This window comes from Daphnia pulicaria, chromosome 1, assembly GCF_021234035.1.
Source record: "Daphnia pulicaria isolate SC F1-1A chromosome 1, SC_F0-13Bv2, whole genome shotgun sequence".
Lineage (NCBI taxonomy): Eukaryota > Metazoa > Arthropoda > Branchiopoda > Diplostraca > Daphniidae > Daphnia > Daphnia pulicaria.
The window spans coordinates 39,759,119-39,772,019 of record NC_060913.1 but is presented as its reverse complement, the minus strand read 5'-3'; the positions used below and the strand labels follow the sequence as shown (position 1 = coordinate 39,772,019).

At 37.1% G+C, this 12,901-nt stretch overlaps 1 protein-coding gene, 1 long non-coding RNA gene and 1 pseudogene across 9 annotated transcripts; 2 read left to right on the top strand and 1 right to left on the bottom strand.

The window, feature by feature from the left end:
* The first annotated feature begins 1,768 nt into the window (after window positions 1–1,768).
* LOC124320297 (ATP-binding cassette sub-family G member 4-like) lies at window positions 1,769–10,070 on the top strand. Of its 7 annotated transcripts, XR_006913825.1 has the most exons (13): window positions 1,769–1,973; window positions 2,169–2,327; window positions 2,397–2,501; window positions 3,878–4,001; window positions 4,068–4,257; window positions 4,326–4,471; window positions 4,701–4,770; window positions 4,840–5,008; window positions 5,084–5,209; window positions 5,275–5,441; window positions 5,515–5,683; window positions 5,745–7,221; window positions 7,305–7,486. XR_006913825.1 is itself a non-coding variant. In XM_046783107.1 (12 exons), exons 4-12 carry the CDS (start codon window positions 7,755–7,757, stop codon window positions 10,068–10,070), a joined length of 1,710 nt encoding a protein of 569 aa, XP_046639063.1. In that variant the 5' UTR covers window positions 7,023–7,221; window positions 7,305–7,486; window positions 7,563–7,612; window positions 7,726–7,754. The 7 variants fall into 7 exon arrangements, 4 of the variants coding, with proteins under 4 accessions (XP_046639061.1, XP_046639062.1, XP_046639063.1 ...); XR_006913824.1 differs by lacking the exons at window positions 1,769–1,973; window positions 2,169–2,327; window positions 2,397–2,501 and adding exons at window positions 2,903–3,676; window positions 7,563–7,613; XR_006913823.1 differs by lacking the exons at window positions 1,769–1,973; window positions 2,169–2,327; window positions 2,397–2,501 and adding exons at window positions 2,903–3,676; window positions 7,542–7,613.
* A 45-nt stretch (window positions 10,071–10,115) lies between these two features.
* Window positions 10,116–10,754, top strand: LOC124320430 (annotated as a pseudogene).
* Window positions 10,755–11,705: 951 nt separating this feature from the next.
* LOC124320481 lies at window positions 11,706–12,793 on the bottom strand. Of its 2 annotated transcripts, none has more exons than XR_006913909.1 (3): window positions 12,361–12,793; window positions 12,145–12,295; window positions 11,706–12,074 (listed from the first exon to the last, which is right to left on the bottom strand). It is a non-coding gene; the product is annotated as an uncharacterized LOC124320481 (long non-coding RNA). The 2 variants fall into 2 exon arrangements; XR_006913908.1 differs by having other exon boundaries at window positions 12,156–12,295; window positions 12,361–12,784.
* Window positions 12,794–12,901: the final 108 nt, after the last annotated feature.

Here is a 12,901-nt window from a genome sequence, read left to right as displayed (position 1 = left end):
CGCCGTGCGTCACGTTACGTTCGCAACGTGCAGCGCAACCGTGTAGGGTGATTTTGTAGCTATTTATAGAACTTAACGAAACTCAATTCGCCAGTTATTACTTTACCGACACACAAAATGTGTGGGCTAGAGTAATGATGATATTTTAATATAAGCCACTCACCCCTGGAACTTGGATATGAGACGAATAAGGCAAGATCGATCGATGAACCACTTTCTTATACTTTTTTGTTGTTTACTGCAGTAAACAAGCCCCATTTGCTGTGTCATTCTGTGGAAATACTTTAATATTGCCCCGAGGTCTTGTTTAAAAAAAAAAACGGGAATTTAACAACCCGTTATGGAATATGCTTAAACATGTGGCCATGGACTTACGACACGCCTTGAGAAACTCGCATTGTTTTGCAAAAAGGGAGGAGTACAACATTTTGCCGAGAGCAAAGATCTTAATAATAAACCAGAATATACAACCGACCTGTCAAAAGAGAGACTTAATTACATTTTTACACGTTCAGCTTCTTGAGAACGAGAACTCGGCAAGCTGATGCACTTAAACTCATAAAACAATAAAACATCGCGGGTTATTTCAATCAGTCAAAACACGAATTGCATGCAATATTTCGGTATCAGCTTTGCTCAGTTCTTGACACCTAGTTATTCGTCAAAACTATCATATGAAAGTTAAATCAATTAAAAACGATGAAACTAATAGTTCAATACGGAAAAGGGCAAGATGAGAGTCTTTGTGCGTTCCATACTTTTTCCCTTGCACGGCCTCTTGTTGGCTAAACGCAAAGGATATAAATTCGGCTCAGAAGAGCGAATCCGAATTTATTATGAACGTGACCAATCGTAAATCACAACGGCGAGATATTGGCTGTGATAAAGAGGGAACCTCGCGGCTCGGGACGATTGTCCGTGCTGGCCATATAGATTATAGATCAACTTTGGCATTTTAACTTGCCACGAAGGGACATGAATCATCAGAGATTTCAAATGATAGATGTTAAAAAAAAGGGGAAATAAAAGTGGCTGAGCGTGTAGACTTATACCTGACTAAAGAAATAAAATTCATGGCTGATGAGAAAATCAAATAGAATTCCTTACGGTTGGCACGTTCCTTTTTGTGGTGCGCATTTATCGTCTTATTCGTTATTCCAAGGTTCGTTGGCATCTCTAAGTTATTGAAGTATCCAAGAGGTACGCAGCCGGGCGACGATAGCGTTGTATAGCAGGGTTTAAACAAGCAGAAATACATATAAGGGCATTATACTTCTCATAAGAGCGCTTTTATTAACTTGATACCAGGATTTCTTTTCAGCACTGCTGTTCCCTAGAAACAGGTTGATGTTTCTGGTAATGCGCGTCCAATTCCATCAATTATCCATTCCCCTGCTATTACATTAATTATGTCCTGATTAAAATGGACTTTTATCTTTTTATTGTGCACTTTTCCTGAATTTTGCAGAGCTGTAATTAGAAATATTCTATTACTGTTGGTTTTTACCCATTTTCGATAACTAGATTTCATCAAACTAAAATTCTTCTTTCTGATAGATCCACTAGTTTCTTAGATGTAATTTATCGATCTGTTCTAACAATTTAATTTAAGGCGCTGATGCGTATGTGCATCGATCCTTATTCTTGTGTTCACCACTTCACAGTATTACCGAGGCTATGGATGGGAGGGTCCTGACCGAGGCCAGCGGCCAGAGTAATTTACTTGATGACTCTGCAGGTTTACGTTAGCCTCGGCTAACGAAGCCACACTTAATTCCCAGTTTCCCAAACAAAATTTCAAAAAGCTACGACGCAGCAAACAGAAGTTGCAGCAAACATTATTTTTTAACACCGCAGTGCTTTTGGCTTTATTCATAGTATAATTGTGTTTTTAAAGCATGGTGCAATTGGTCCTTGAATCTAAATTGTGTGGTCCTTGTCTCTGCGTGACTCTTTCTTTTGAAGGCAGAAAGGTAAAGTTAGCATCATTAGGCTTATTTTAAGAGTATAATTTGTGTTTTTATTAGAAAATGCCCTTTGGGGTAAGTTGGCTGAAATTGATTGGGTCAGTAAGTTGTCTGGCAAGTAGATGTGTTCTTTGTGGGTTTTGAATTGGATTATTACGAAAAAATCACAATTCATTTTTAATAATAAATTTATTTTGACAGCTACTAATTATATAAGTATGGATGGGAAGTTGCCAAGTACTGATTGCTGGAATGGCCTATGTCAGTGTAAAGGAATCTGCCGACCCATGTTGTATGACAGAAGCTGAAATGGGACTATAGTGATTCAACCTTTTTTATTGCAGACTACAACATTAAATGGTAAACCACAAAGTTATTGTTTTCCATACTCAATTATCTACTGAATGTAATGGAAATTTGTTTAACCAGAGTCCATGCCATGTGAACGTTTTCAGCCCAAATGTTCTTCATTATCATCTTTATTGGCTGGTATAGAGGTATACCCTCACAAAATCATCTTGAAGTCAAAATCAAGTAAGTCTTGGGTATTCATACTTTTTTATTGAGCTAGGATAGGATAAGGATTGCTGTAGGATAAGAAAAATCATATAGAGACTACTTCTTATTTGCTAGACAACCAAAGCATGATCCCCTGATCTAATTTATCCTGATTGTGTCACCTTGAGACATGGTCAAGATAGTTCATATTAAAATCAATAACAAAGCACAAGCCAACGCCACACATCCCAAAAACTTATCTTTTAGATGGGATGGGACAAGGTGGCCTGGCTTGAGATTTTTTTTTATTTTTTATTTACAATGGAACAACATTCCGACGTATGGAATTAAAACCGGTATCTTTTCATTGTAATTGGGTTACTCTAAAGTGAAAAAGAAAACTTTTTATTAATTCCCAAAAAATGATCCTGATCTGACAACTAGCTTCCTCTCCCCTACTTCTCCTATACCGAACGCGAAACGCAACGAAGAATTCACAAAATTAGCGAATGGGTAGGCCCAGTCTATAGAACATACGTGATAGGCATAGCCATCGCTGGCTATAACCAGCTACAAAATAACCTGTTATCATTGAATTCTTACGTCATCCTTTATCTTACTATGTTTTAGATATGAATTTTTGCGCTCCCGACTGATAACGAAAAAGTGTCGATCACTTTTTAAACGACCAGCTTGGCAATATAATCGATGTATTTCGATCTGGCTAGACTGAAATCATTCGGCTGTCCTTCTTCGTATTAAAAGGGAGCAGTGTATTTTCTCGATCAGTTTCAATTTGATTCATTTCCACAAACCAAAAATTGGGCAACGATTTCCTGATTGGGTTTTATTTATTAAGTTGTTATAGTGTCGATGAGGCTTTTTTAAAAATCAGTTCCCTTATTTTAATGCCAATCGTGCTGCTACCTTAGTGAGTACTTGGTTTATCGAACAGCAAAGAATTTATCCATTGTTTTGCGATTGATACAGTTCACGAGTTTAGTATTCCGATAAAGTAATATGCGTGACGTCTTTTTGTTTGGATTGTGACTGAAAAAACCTTTCTGCCGTCGCTCAGTTTCGTGAAAAATAAAAAATGCAATCGGTTAAGTTTAATGAGTGGAATCCAGGGACGTCATCAACTCGAAAGTACCAAGAGGGCGCGTCATTCGATCTAACTTTTCGCAATTTAAGTTATACCACGGGAAAAGGTAAATATGATAAAATAGCGAATATTTAAAGTTGTTGTTTATTACTTGCCATAATGAGTGTGCTTAGGCTAAACGAGATTTCGGGTCTATTTATTTTCCGAATGAGTAAACGATGCACGTTTATCAATGTCCATGTAATTGCTATTCAGTGTGTGATCCAACGTTTTTCTGAAATAATTCTATGTCTTTATTGATTTCTAGGGAAAAAAGCTAAGCACATTTTACATCAAATAAGTGGTTCCTTCAAATCTGGACACCTAACGGCCATTCTAGGGCCGTCTGGAGCAGGAAAAACTTCGCTCATGAACATTTTAGCAGGCTTAAAGTAAGCTGATACTTAAAATTCATATTCTATAGTGCATGATTGAACGACATACGAACTGTACAATAGGAAAAGTGGAATAGAAGGCCGAGTTGACGTAAATGGAGCAAAACGAAAGTTCAAAACTTTCCGAAAGCAGTCGGCTTACGTAACACAGCAAGATCATCTTTTGAAAAACTTGACCGTCGATGAGTACATGACTGCCGCGGCCCATTTGAAATTAGGAAACAAAGTTTCCGACAAGGAAAAGAAATCCACGGTAAGTAAAATGTTTTTGGAACTTTTATTTTGAAAGGAAAGAATCAAACGTGGATGGTCTCTTGACAGATTGAGCAAATTCTGAAAACATTAGGACTAACGAATACTCAAAAAACGAGAGTGAAATGCTTATCCGGTGGTGAATGCAAAAGACTGTCTATAGGACTGGAATTAATTGATAATCCTGCCATTTTATTTCTGGATGAACCGACCAGGTAACAAGATAAAACTGTAAAAAATGCTTTAAAAAAAGGACATTGTCCTTTTGTGATACAATCAGTCTAGATTTTTAAAGCTTTACAAAAACAAGTATTTATCATGTCTACTGTAGCCTCTTGTCAGTGCATCAATATAATCCGTTCCCATTGAAAACTAATTGCAATGTATCATCCCATAAGATTTTTCTTTTACAATAATGAAAAAATTTGTTTTTTCTTGAAATAGTGGGTTGGACAGCTCATCGAGTTTGCAGTGCGTGTCGCTATTGCGTGATATCGCCAGAAGCGGTCGCACGGTAAAATCTAAAAGATTAAATTTAAAAAAATTTTGCACACTTTCGAATGACCCATTGTTTTCACGACAGGTAGTTGCCACGATTCATCAGCCAAATTCACGGTTACTAGATCTATTTGATCACCTTTATATTGTAGCAGGAGGATCGTGCATGTATCAGGGACCTGTGGATTCCTTAGTCCCTTATCTCCAGACGATGAATTTGGACTGCCCTAATCACCACAGTCCAACAGATTTTGGTAATTAGTTTTTTTGTAATGGAGAATTGTCTAGAAAAAATTCCAAAATGATTCACAGCACACTGTCTCTAATAGCGATTGATGTGGCTTCTGGAGAGTACGGTGACGTGCTACCCAGACTGGTATCTGGAATTGAAAACGGTCGTCGGATTTTCCACGAAAATTCGCCAGCAATTTTAGCGTCGCCTGCACTCAGCCATGGTAATATTCAAATTTAATTGTGTTATCCACTGCATCTGTTAGAAATCAAAAATATATTTTATTAGACACGGGATTTTACGAAGAGGACGAATGCGACCTTATGTTGGACGGCAACTCGAAGAAAAAAGAAAAAAAAGGAAAGAATAAGGATGGGCTAATGTACGGCGCACCTTTTCATTATCAAGTTTCTATTCTACTTGGACGAACCTGGCGAACTATTTGGAGAGAAAAGGTACTACTCTATTTTTTAGTGATTTCTCAGCAAATCAATAAATCTGGCATTTAATTCCTTTCGTGATACGCAGATTCTGACGACAATGCGTCTCACTCTCCACGTTTGTATTGCCTTCTTGATGGGCATGTTGTATTGGCAGATCGGGGACGATGCCGACGATATATTCAACAACGCCGGCATGATTTTCTTTAGTCTAATTTTTATTTTATACGTAGCCATGATGCCCACATTTCTGACTTGTAAGTTAATCATTTATATAAATCAAGCTAGTAATAAATTTAATGAATTTCATTGTTACAGTTACACTTGAGAGGGAGGTACTGGTTCGGGAACATTTAAACCAATGGTACAGTCTCAAAGCGTACTACCTTGCCAAAACGCTGGCCGACATTCCGTTCCAGATAGTCTTTCCTACTTTATATTTAATCCCCCTATACTTTATGAGTAACCAGCCGTTGTGCATAGGAAGTTTCAGCATGTTACTGGGCATCTTGATTTCTATGGCACTAGTCGGTCAAGGCATCGGACTGTTTTTCGGCGCCGCGTTTGACATCCCAGTAGCCTCCTACTTTGCACCAATCTGCTGCATTCCGTTCTTGTTAGTATCGGGTTTCGTACTCAAATTTAACGCGATTCCATCTTATTTGAGCTGGATAACCTACCTCAGTTTCCTTCACTACGGTTTCGAGGGATCCATGTTATCCTTATACACTGTTGATCGTCCGCCTCTTGGCTGCTATCAAGATTACTGCCATTTTCGATACCCCATCAAGTTTTTAGAACAATTTGATTTGACAAACAGTTCGTATTACTTGGCTCTTGTTGGAATGCTGGTGTCGTTCGTTGTAATACGAGTGGGTGCCTATTTTGCCTTGAGTTTCAAACTTAGGCATGTGCGTTGAAGCAACTTCTATTCTACATTACTTTTGTCATACTATATTGTTACTACAGTACAGCTCGATAAACGGCAACTAGATCACTGGTTATTCATTAAAAAGGAAAATATTTTGAGTCGAACTGGGATCTTTTCTATGAGATAAAGTGGGCTTTTTTTTATTCGGTTTGGGTCGTTATGCAGATTCAACCGATACCTACTAATAATCCTTCTGCTCAACGATAGCGGGAGTACCCGGATTCTTAGTTTTTGATTATCATTAAGATCCAATTTCCCAGTCACAGACTATCTCCAACAACGGCAAGAACAGCGTTTTTGGTGTTCCATACATTGTGTTTCATATCTTGAGTATTGTAATTAAATTTCCCATGCTTGATTTGTTTTTTACTAATATTTATTGATAGAATTACAGGCATTCATTAAGACCATTTCTGTGGTCGAGACTCGAGAGGGTCTTTATCTGTTGTTAGTTGTTGTTACACAGACTTACAGTTACAGCTTTATACAGCCATGATATGGCCATTAGCGAGTTAATGAAAGTTATATCCTATTTTTATTTTATTATTTTTTTTATTTAATAAAAATCATAAACAGCCCTTCGACTTCGAGTACCTTTTACTTTTAGCTACATGTGTTTACTTTGGTAGTAACTAGTAAGAAATGTCTTCACCCCATAGTTTAGTTTTTGGTCATTAGGTGGCAGAGAAAACAAAAAAACAACAGAATCGCTTATCAGACCCTTACTTCTTTTTTGCTGTAAGACTGTTAGCCAGTTAGTAAGTTTACATATGCTTGTTTGATGATTGTGTGTACTGTGCAATTTGAAATAGGAAAAGTGAAGAGGGTTGAATCAGGCTCTACTTAGTATCCACGAGTATCGAGGTAACTGCATTTAAGAATGAGCTTCACCCTTCACTAAACTATTTTACTATAAGTTTTAATAATTCACTTTTCGCTCATGGTAGGATAAAATTAATTATCCGCCTATCGTCGATATTTCGATACGATTGACCAGTTGTTTCATTCCATTAGGAACTAGAAATGGATGCTGCAGTAAAATTAGAAATGTGTCGTCTAACAACTCAGAACCAAACAAATGTCCCATTGGATCTTACCTTCCATGACATTTGTTACACCGTTGGCAAGGGTAATTAGTATTTAATAATTCATTATCAATCATTTCAATGTTCTGATTGGTTTAGAAATTTGTTTCCCGATTCCAGCAAAACCTATTGTTATTGCTCTATGCATGTAAGGGCACTCCTGCATCCATGTAAGAACTTGCACCAATGTAGCTTACACCATGTTAAACTTAAACACTTATCACATGTATTAAAATATAAAATTCAATAAAGGTAATGTGACAGTAAAATGCTGTGTTGCTAGGAAAAAATGTCAAAAACATTTTACATCAAATGAACGGGACCTTCAAGTCCGGCCAACTTACGGCTATTCTAGGACCATCTGGAGCGGGGAAATCCTCTTTGATGAATATTTTAGCCGGTTTCAAGTAAGCTTATAGTCAGTGAGCATTGTTGAACAGCAGGAGTTGATAATACGATTCTTTTTAAATAGGACTATTGGAGTAGATGGACGAGTCAATCTGAATGGTGTCGAAAGGAATTTAAAAATGTTTCGTAAACAATCGGCTTACATTGAACAATACGATCATCTATTACAAAATTTAACGGTTGGAGAGTACATGAATGCTGCTGCTCATCTGAAACTAGGGAATGGGGTGTCTCAAGTAGAAAAGAAGTCGAATGTAAATTAAATTTTTACATTGGCTGAACTGTTTAAAGTACAAATTTAATGTTTTACCGCTCTAATAGATAGAACTGGTTATGAAGACATTAGGACTGTCAAACAACGAACATACTCGAATTTCCCGCTTGTCTGGAGGTGAATGCAAAAGGCTTTCTATCGGAGTGGAATTATTTGACAATCCTGCTATTTTATTTCTTGATGAACCGACCAGGTAATTATAATGGTTTATACATATAAAATAAAATCAGTAATATTTTGTATTATTCAACAGTCATAACATTAATAGCTAATTTTTTTTTTGTATCAATGCAGCGGACTGGATAGCTCGTCAACTCTGCAATGTGTGGCCTTACTTCGTGAAATAGCCAGAAGCGGTCGAACTGTAATATTTTTTAAATACGTTTACTTTTAAGAAAGGAAACTATCCTTTTTTTTTTGTTTTTTTTTTTGTTTAAAGGTCGTGGCGACCATTCATCAGCCAAGCTCACGATTATTGGACCATTTTGATCACCTATACATCGTGGCAAGTGGATCTTGTATCTACCAAGGACCTCCCGGATCCTTAGTGCCTTATCTAAAGACAGTCAACCTAAACTGTCCCAGTTATACTAACCCAGCCGATTTTGGTAATTTTGTTTGTTTGCATCATATTTGGCCCTAGCTCTAATCATTATTTTAATATTGAAATCGTTTCTTCACCTCTAGTATTAGATGTGGCCTCAGGAGAATACGGGGACGTTCTACCTCAGTTAACATCTGGAATCAAGAACGGTCGCATCATTTACGAAGATCCTTCAATTCCTCCACTTGCCACGCCTTCCCATAACAGACAAGGTAATTTTCTTACTTGATCATTTCAATATTTTCAAGTGGTTCTAAAAATCAAGTCAATAGGTGACGTGTGTGAGGATGCGAACGAAGATGACGTTGAAAAGATGAAGAATAAGGAAAATCGTCTGACATATGCCACACCATTCCATACTCAAGTGTCTGTCCTGCTAGAACGAACTTGGCGATCAATTTGGAGAGAGAAGGTAGTTAGTTACTGATTTCACCATACACTTTAGTGGCCACACTGTTGCATCGTACGAACCCTATTTCTATTTCATGACGCAGATGCTGACTCAGGTGCGCTTTACTACTCACATTCTTTTCGGTATCTTCTTCGGACTGCTGTATCAGGCAGTTGGAAATGACGCTGCATTCACTCTCAACAACGCTGGAATGCTTTACTTTAATCTAATTTTTATTGTATTCACTTCTGTGATGCCAACTGTCGTCACTTGTAAGTATATAAACTCCATGTAATATTTTCATTTAAGGAAACAATTTTGCTAAATGTTTTTCTTTTTATCTGAACAGTTCCGCTGGAGAGAAAAGTGCTAATTCGAGAGCATTTGAATAATTGGTACAGCCTCAAAGCGTATTATCTTGCCAAATTGCTGGCTGACATCCCGTTCCAGATTATCTTTCCTACTGTGTATTTGGTGATCGTCTATTTCATGACTGGCCAACCACTAAGCTTACAACGTTTCAGTATGCTCCTGTGCATCACGATCTTTACATCTCTGGTAGGGCAAGGAATTGGGCTGGTTGTTGGCGCTGTTTTTGATATCCAATCAGCTGCCTTCATGGCACCAACATTCGCCATTCCTTTTCTGCTTTTCGCCGGTTTCTTCATCAATTTCAAGTCCATTCCATCTTATATGAACTGGATGACTTATGTCAGTTTCTTTCGCTACGGTTTCGAAGGATCCATGTTAGCCATCTACGATTACGACCGCCCACCTCTCGATTGTTCTGAACCTTACTGCCATTTTCGTTTTCCTCAGAAATTTCTAGAGAAATTTGACATGGCTCACAGTTCCTATTCAATCTGCGTGTTTGGAATGGTGGTTTACTTTGTCGTAATGCGGGTCGCTGGTTATTTTCTCTTGCGTTTTAAGGTGAAAAGTGTTCGGTGAACGATTGGTGACCTTTATCGTTACAGACGCATTGCATCATGATTCATGATGGAGTCCGTCAATTCACTACAGAGCTTTTTAATCCTAATCTTTCCTAAGGTATATCTGATTCCCGCATTCTTCATGAGTAACCAGCCGTTGTGCATAGAACGCTTCAGTATGCTACTAGCCATTATAATCACAATGTCCATGGTCGGACAAGGCATCGGACTGTTTTTCGGTGCCACGTTTGACATCCCAGTAGCCTCCTACTTTACTCCAATCAGCTGCATTCCCTTCTTGTTAGTATCGGGCTTCATGCTCAAATTTAACGCTATTCCATCTTACTTGAGCTGGATAACCTACCTCAGTTTCCTACACTACGGTTTTGAAGGATCTATGTTAACCATCTACGACCGAGAGCGCCCGCCGCTCAGTTGCTCTCAATCCTATTGCCATTTTCGATATCCCGTCAAGTTTTTGGAGCAATTCGACTTGACTCAAAGTTCCTACTTCTTGGCAATAGTTGGAATGCGGATACTGTTTTATCGTGATACGAGTGGCTGGCTACTTCGCGTTGCTTTTCAAATTGCGGCACATACGTTTAGCCGTTATTCCTTTATTCTACTTTTTCACCTTTCATTCATTTGTGTAGTTCATAGAACAAGCCATCCGTTGTTAATCAATAAAAAAAACTAAAATGAAGAACAGAATAACAAAATTCGATTGTGTTTTTTATAGGATTTATAATTTCCTAATTCATTTAGAAAATATCTCAATGAAACTACGGATACGTTAATACGATGGATTGGAGGTGGGGGTTGATTATTTAGGTTGCATCATTGGGTAAGGCAGGGTTCGATCGCTTTCCTAGATTTTAATCCTGGCCTGGTCATGGAAAAGATTCTTTCCTATCCCTTTCCCTCTTTTATTTTTATTTTTTTCATTTTTTCTCGACCTCTGTCCATGACGTAATAAAATTATATGCGGAACGTTCAGAGGATGTGGAGCGGGGGAAGAAAACAGCTTTATCCTTTTTTGCGGTTTGGATTTAAGGGGGGTCGATTTTCAATAAATTCTAATCGATATCTTAAGTATTGCTAATTAGACAATTAGTGTCGTCTGCTCTCATTTTTTACAATTATACAAGCATGATACAATAGACCTTTTTCACAATGCGGAAAGTCGGGATTTTACAATCCGGCAACGCCGCAATCGGCCATCTTTGTTCTAATTAATTTTTCCCCGTGTAAATTCCCATAAGGAATCGGGGTCTCTTTAGTTTAAATTCATTTTTAATTTATTGGTGCCTTAAATAAAATTTATTTCTCATTGATCGTGTTCCCAGATGAATTAGTAACATTTTCATGTATGGTAAGTATTACTTGTGGCTTATATTAATTATGTAATTTGAACTTTCATTAGGTTGTTTTGATTCTGGAATGTCAAAACAAATTTGTTGTGTGTTTGCCGATTGGCTGCGGTAACAGATACAATGTTTATGAATCTGTTATGTAAGTTTTGCATCCCAAAATTGAATGTTATTGGACATCCAGAATATGTGGTAAAAATTCCCTCAAAAGTATTTGGGGTTAAGTAGTATAAAATTTACTAATTCAACTGCTTTAACATTTAGTTCCCTAATCTGACGAAGCGTTCACTATGATTAGGCTATCTGATTCATTATCGTTATTTATTTATCACTTTAAGAATACACACGATTCTTTTTTCTAGAGACACATTTGTATTAAACGAGGTGAAAAGAAGTTTTTAATACAGATACTGAACATGTGACACTGTTTCAACTAGTAATTGTCTTTTCATTTTTCAATACTTTCATTTTTCAATACTTTTATTCGAAGAACCAATGCCTAGTTTTCTAATGCAAGAGCTGTGTTGCAGGTAGATGGATGCTGCCCGTTTGTTGATTCACCAATTTGTTGATGTGTCTATCAAAGGTGTTCTGCATTGGGTATATCCAGCGGTATCTTTCATGAAATCAGTTACTGCATCTTTTGGAACTGTCTATGGGAAAAAATGATGAAATATGTTAAGCAATGTTTTATAAATGACATAATCAATATAAATAATATACCATCCTCTTACATCTTTGAACATATACAAGCAATCTGCCTTCTTACAGAGCGACTAATTCTTTTAACAGTAGCCATCCCAATGGAATTATTCTCATGATTACGTGTTGGTGCCCAGTCAACATCTTTAGTTAAATACATAACTTGGCTGACCTATTCAGGGAAATAGTTAAAATACGATCTTAATCAATTAATTACTTTAAAAAATAGTGTGTTACCGGAAGCAAAATGTTGCAAACTCTGCTTTCTTTTGTCGATCTTTTTTTCTCATTTTGTTCTTTTCAGCCATACATGGCTCCTACTTTATAAAACCACATATTCTGGATGTCCAATAACATTCAATTTTGGGATGCAAAACTTACATAACAGATTCATAAACATTGTATCTGTTACCGCAGCCAAACGGCAAACACACAACAAATCTGTTTTGACATTCCAGAATCAAAACAACCTAATGAAAGTTCAAATTACATAATTAATATAAGCCACAAGTAATACTTACCATACATGAAAATGTTACTAATTCATCTGGGAACACGATCAATGAGAAATAAATTTTATTTAAGGCACCAATAAATTAAAAATGAATTTAAACTAAAGGGACCCCGATTCCTTATGGGAATTTACACGGGGAAAAATTAATTAGAACAAAGATGGCCGATTGCGGCGTTGCCGGTTTGTAAAATCCCGACTTTCCGCATTGTGAAAAAGGTCTATAAGATACATGTTTCGAAAAGGAGAAAATTTCAAAGAAAATCG

Excerpts from the sequence above, each read along its gene's own strand:
- LOC124320297 (XM_046783105.1), top strand. The coding sequence starts at position 3,562 with ATGCAATCGGTTAAGTTTAATGAGTGGAATCCAGGGACGTCATCAACT. Across the intron at positions 3,677-3,877 it reads AAGTTATACCACGGGAAAAG|GGAAAAAAGCTAAGCACATT; the intron begins GTAAATATGATA and ends ATTGATTTCTAG. Across the intron at positions 4,472-8,418 it reads TTTCTGGATGAACCGACCAG|CGGACTGGATAGCTCGTCAA; the intron begins GTAACAAGATAA and ends GTATCAATGCAG.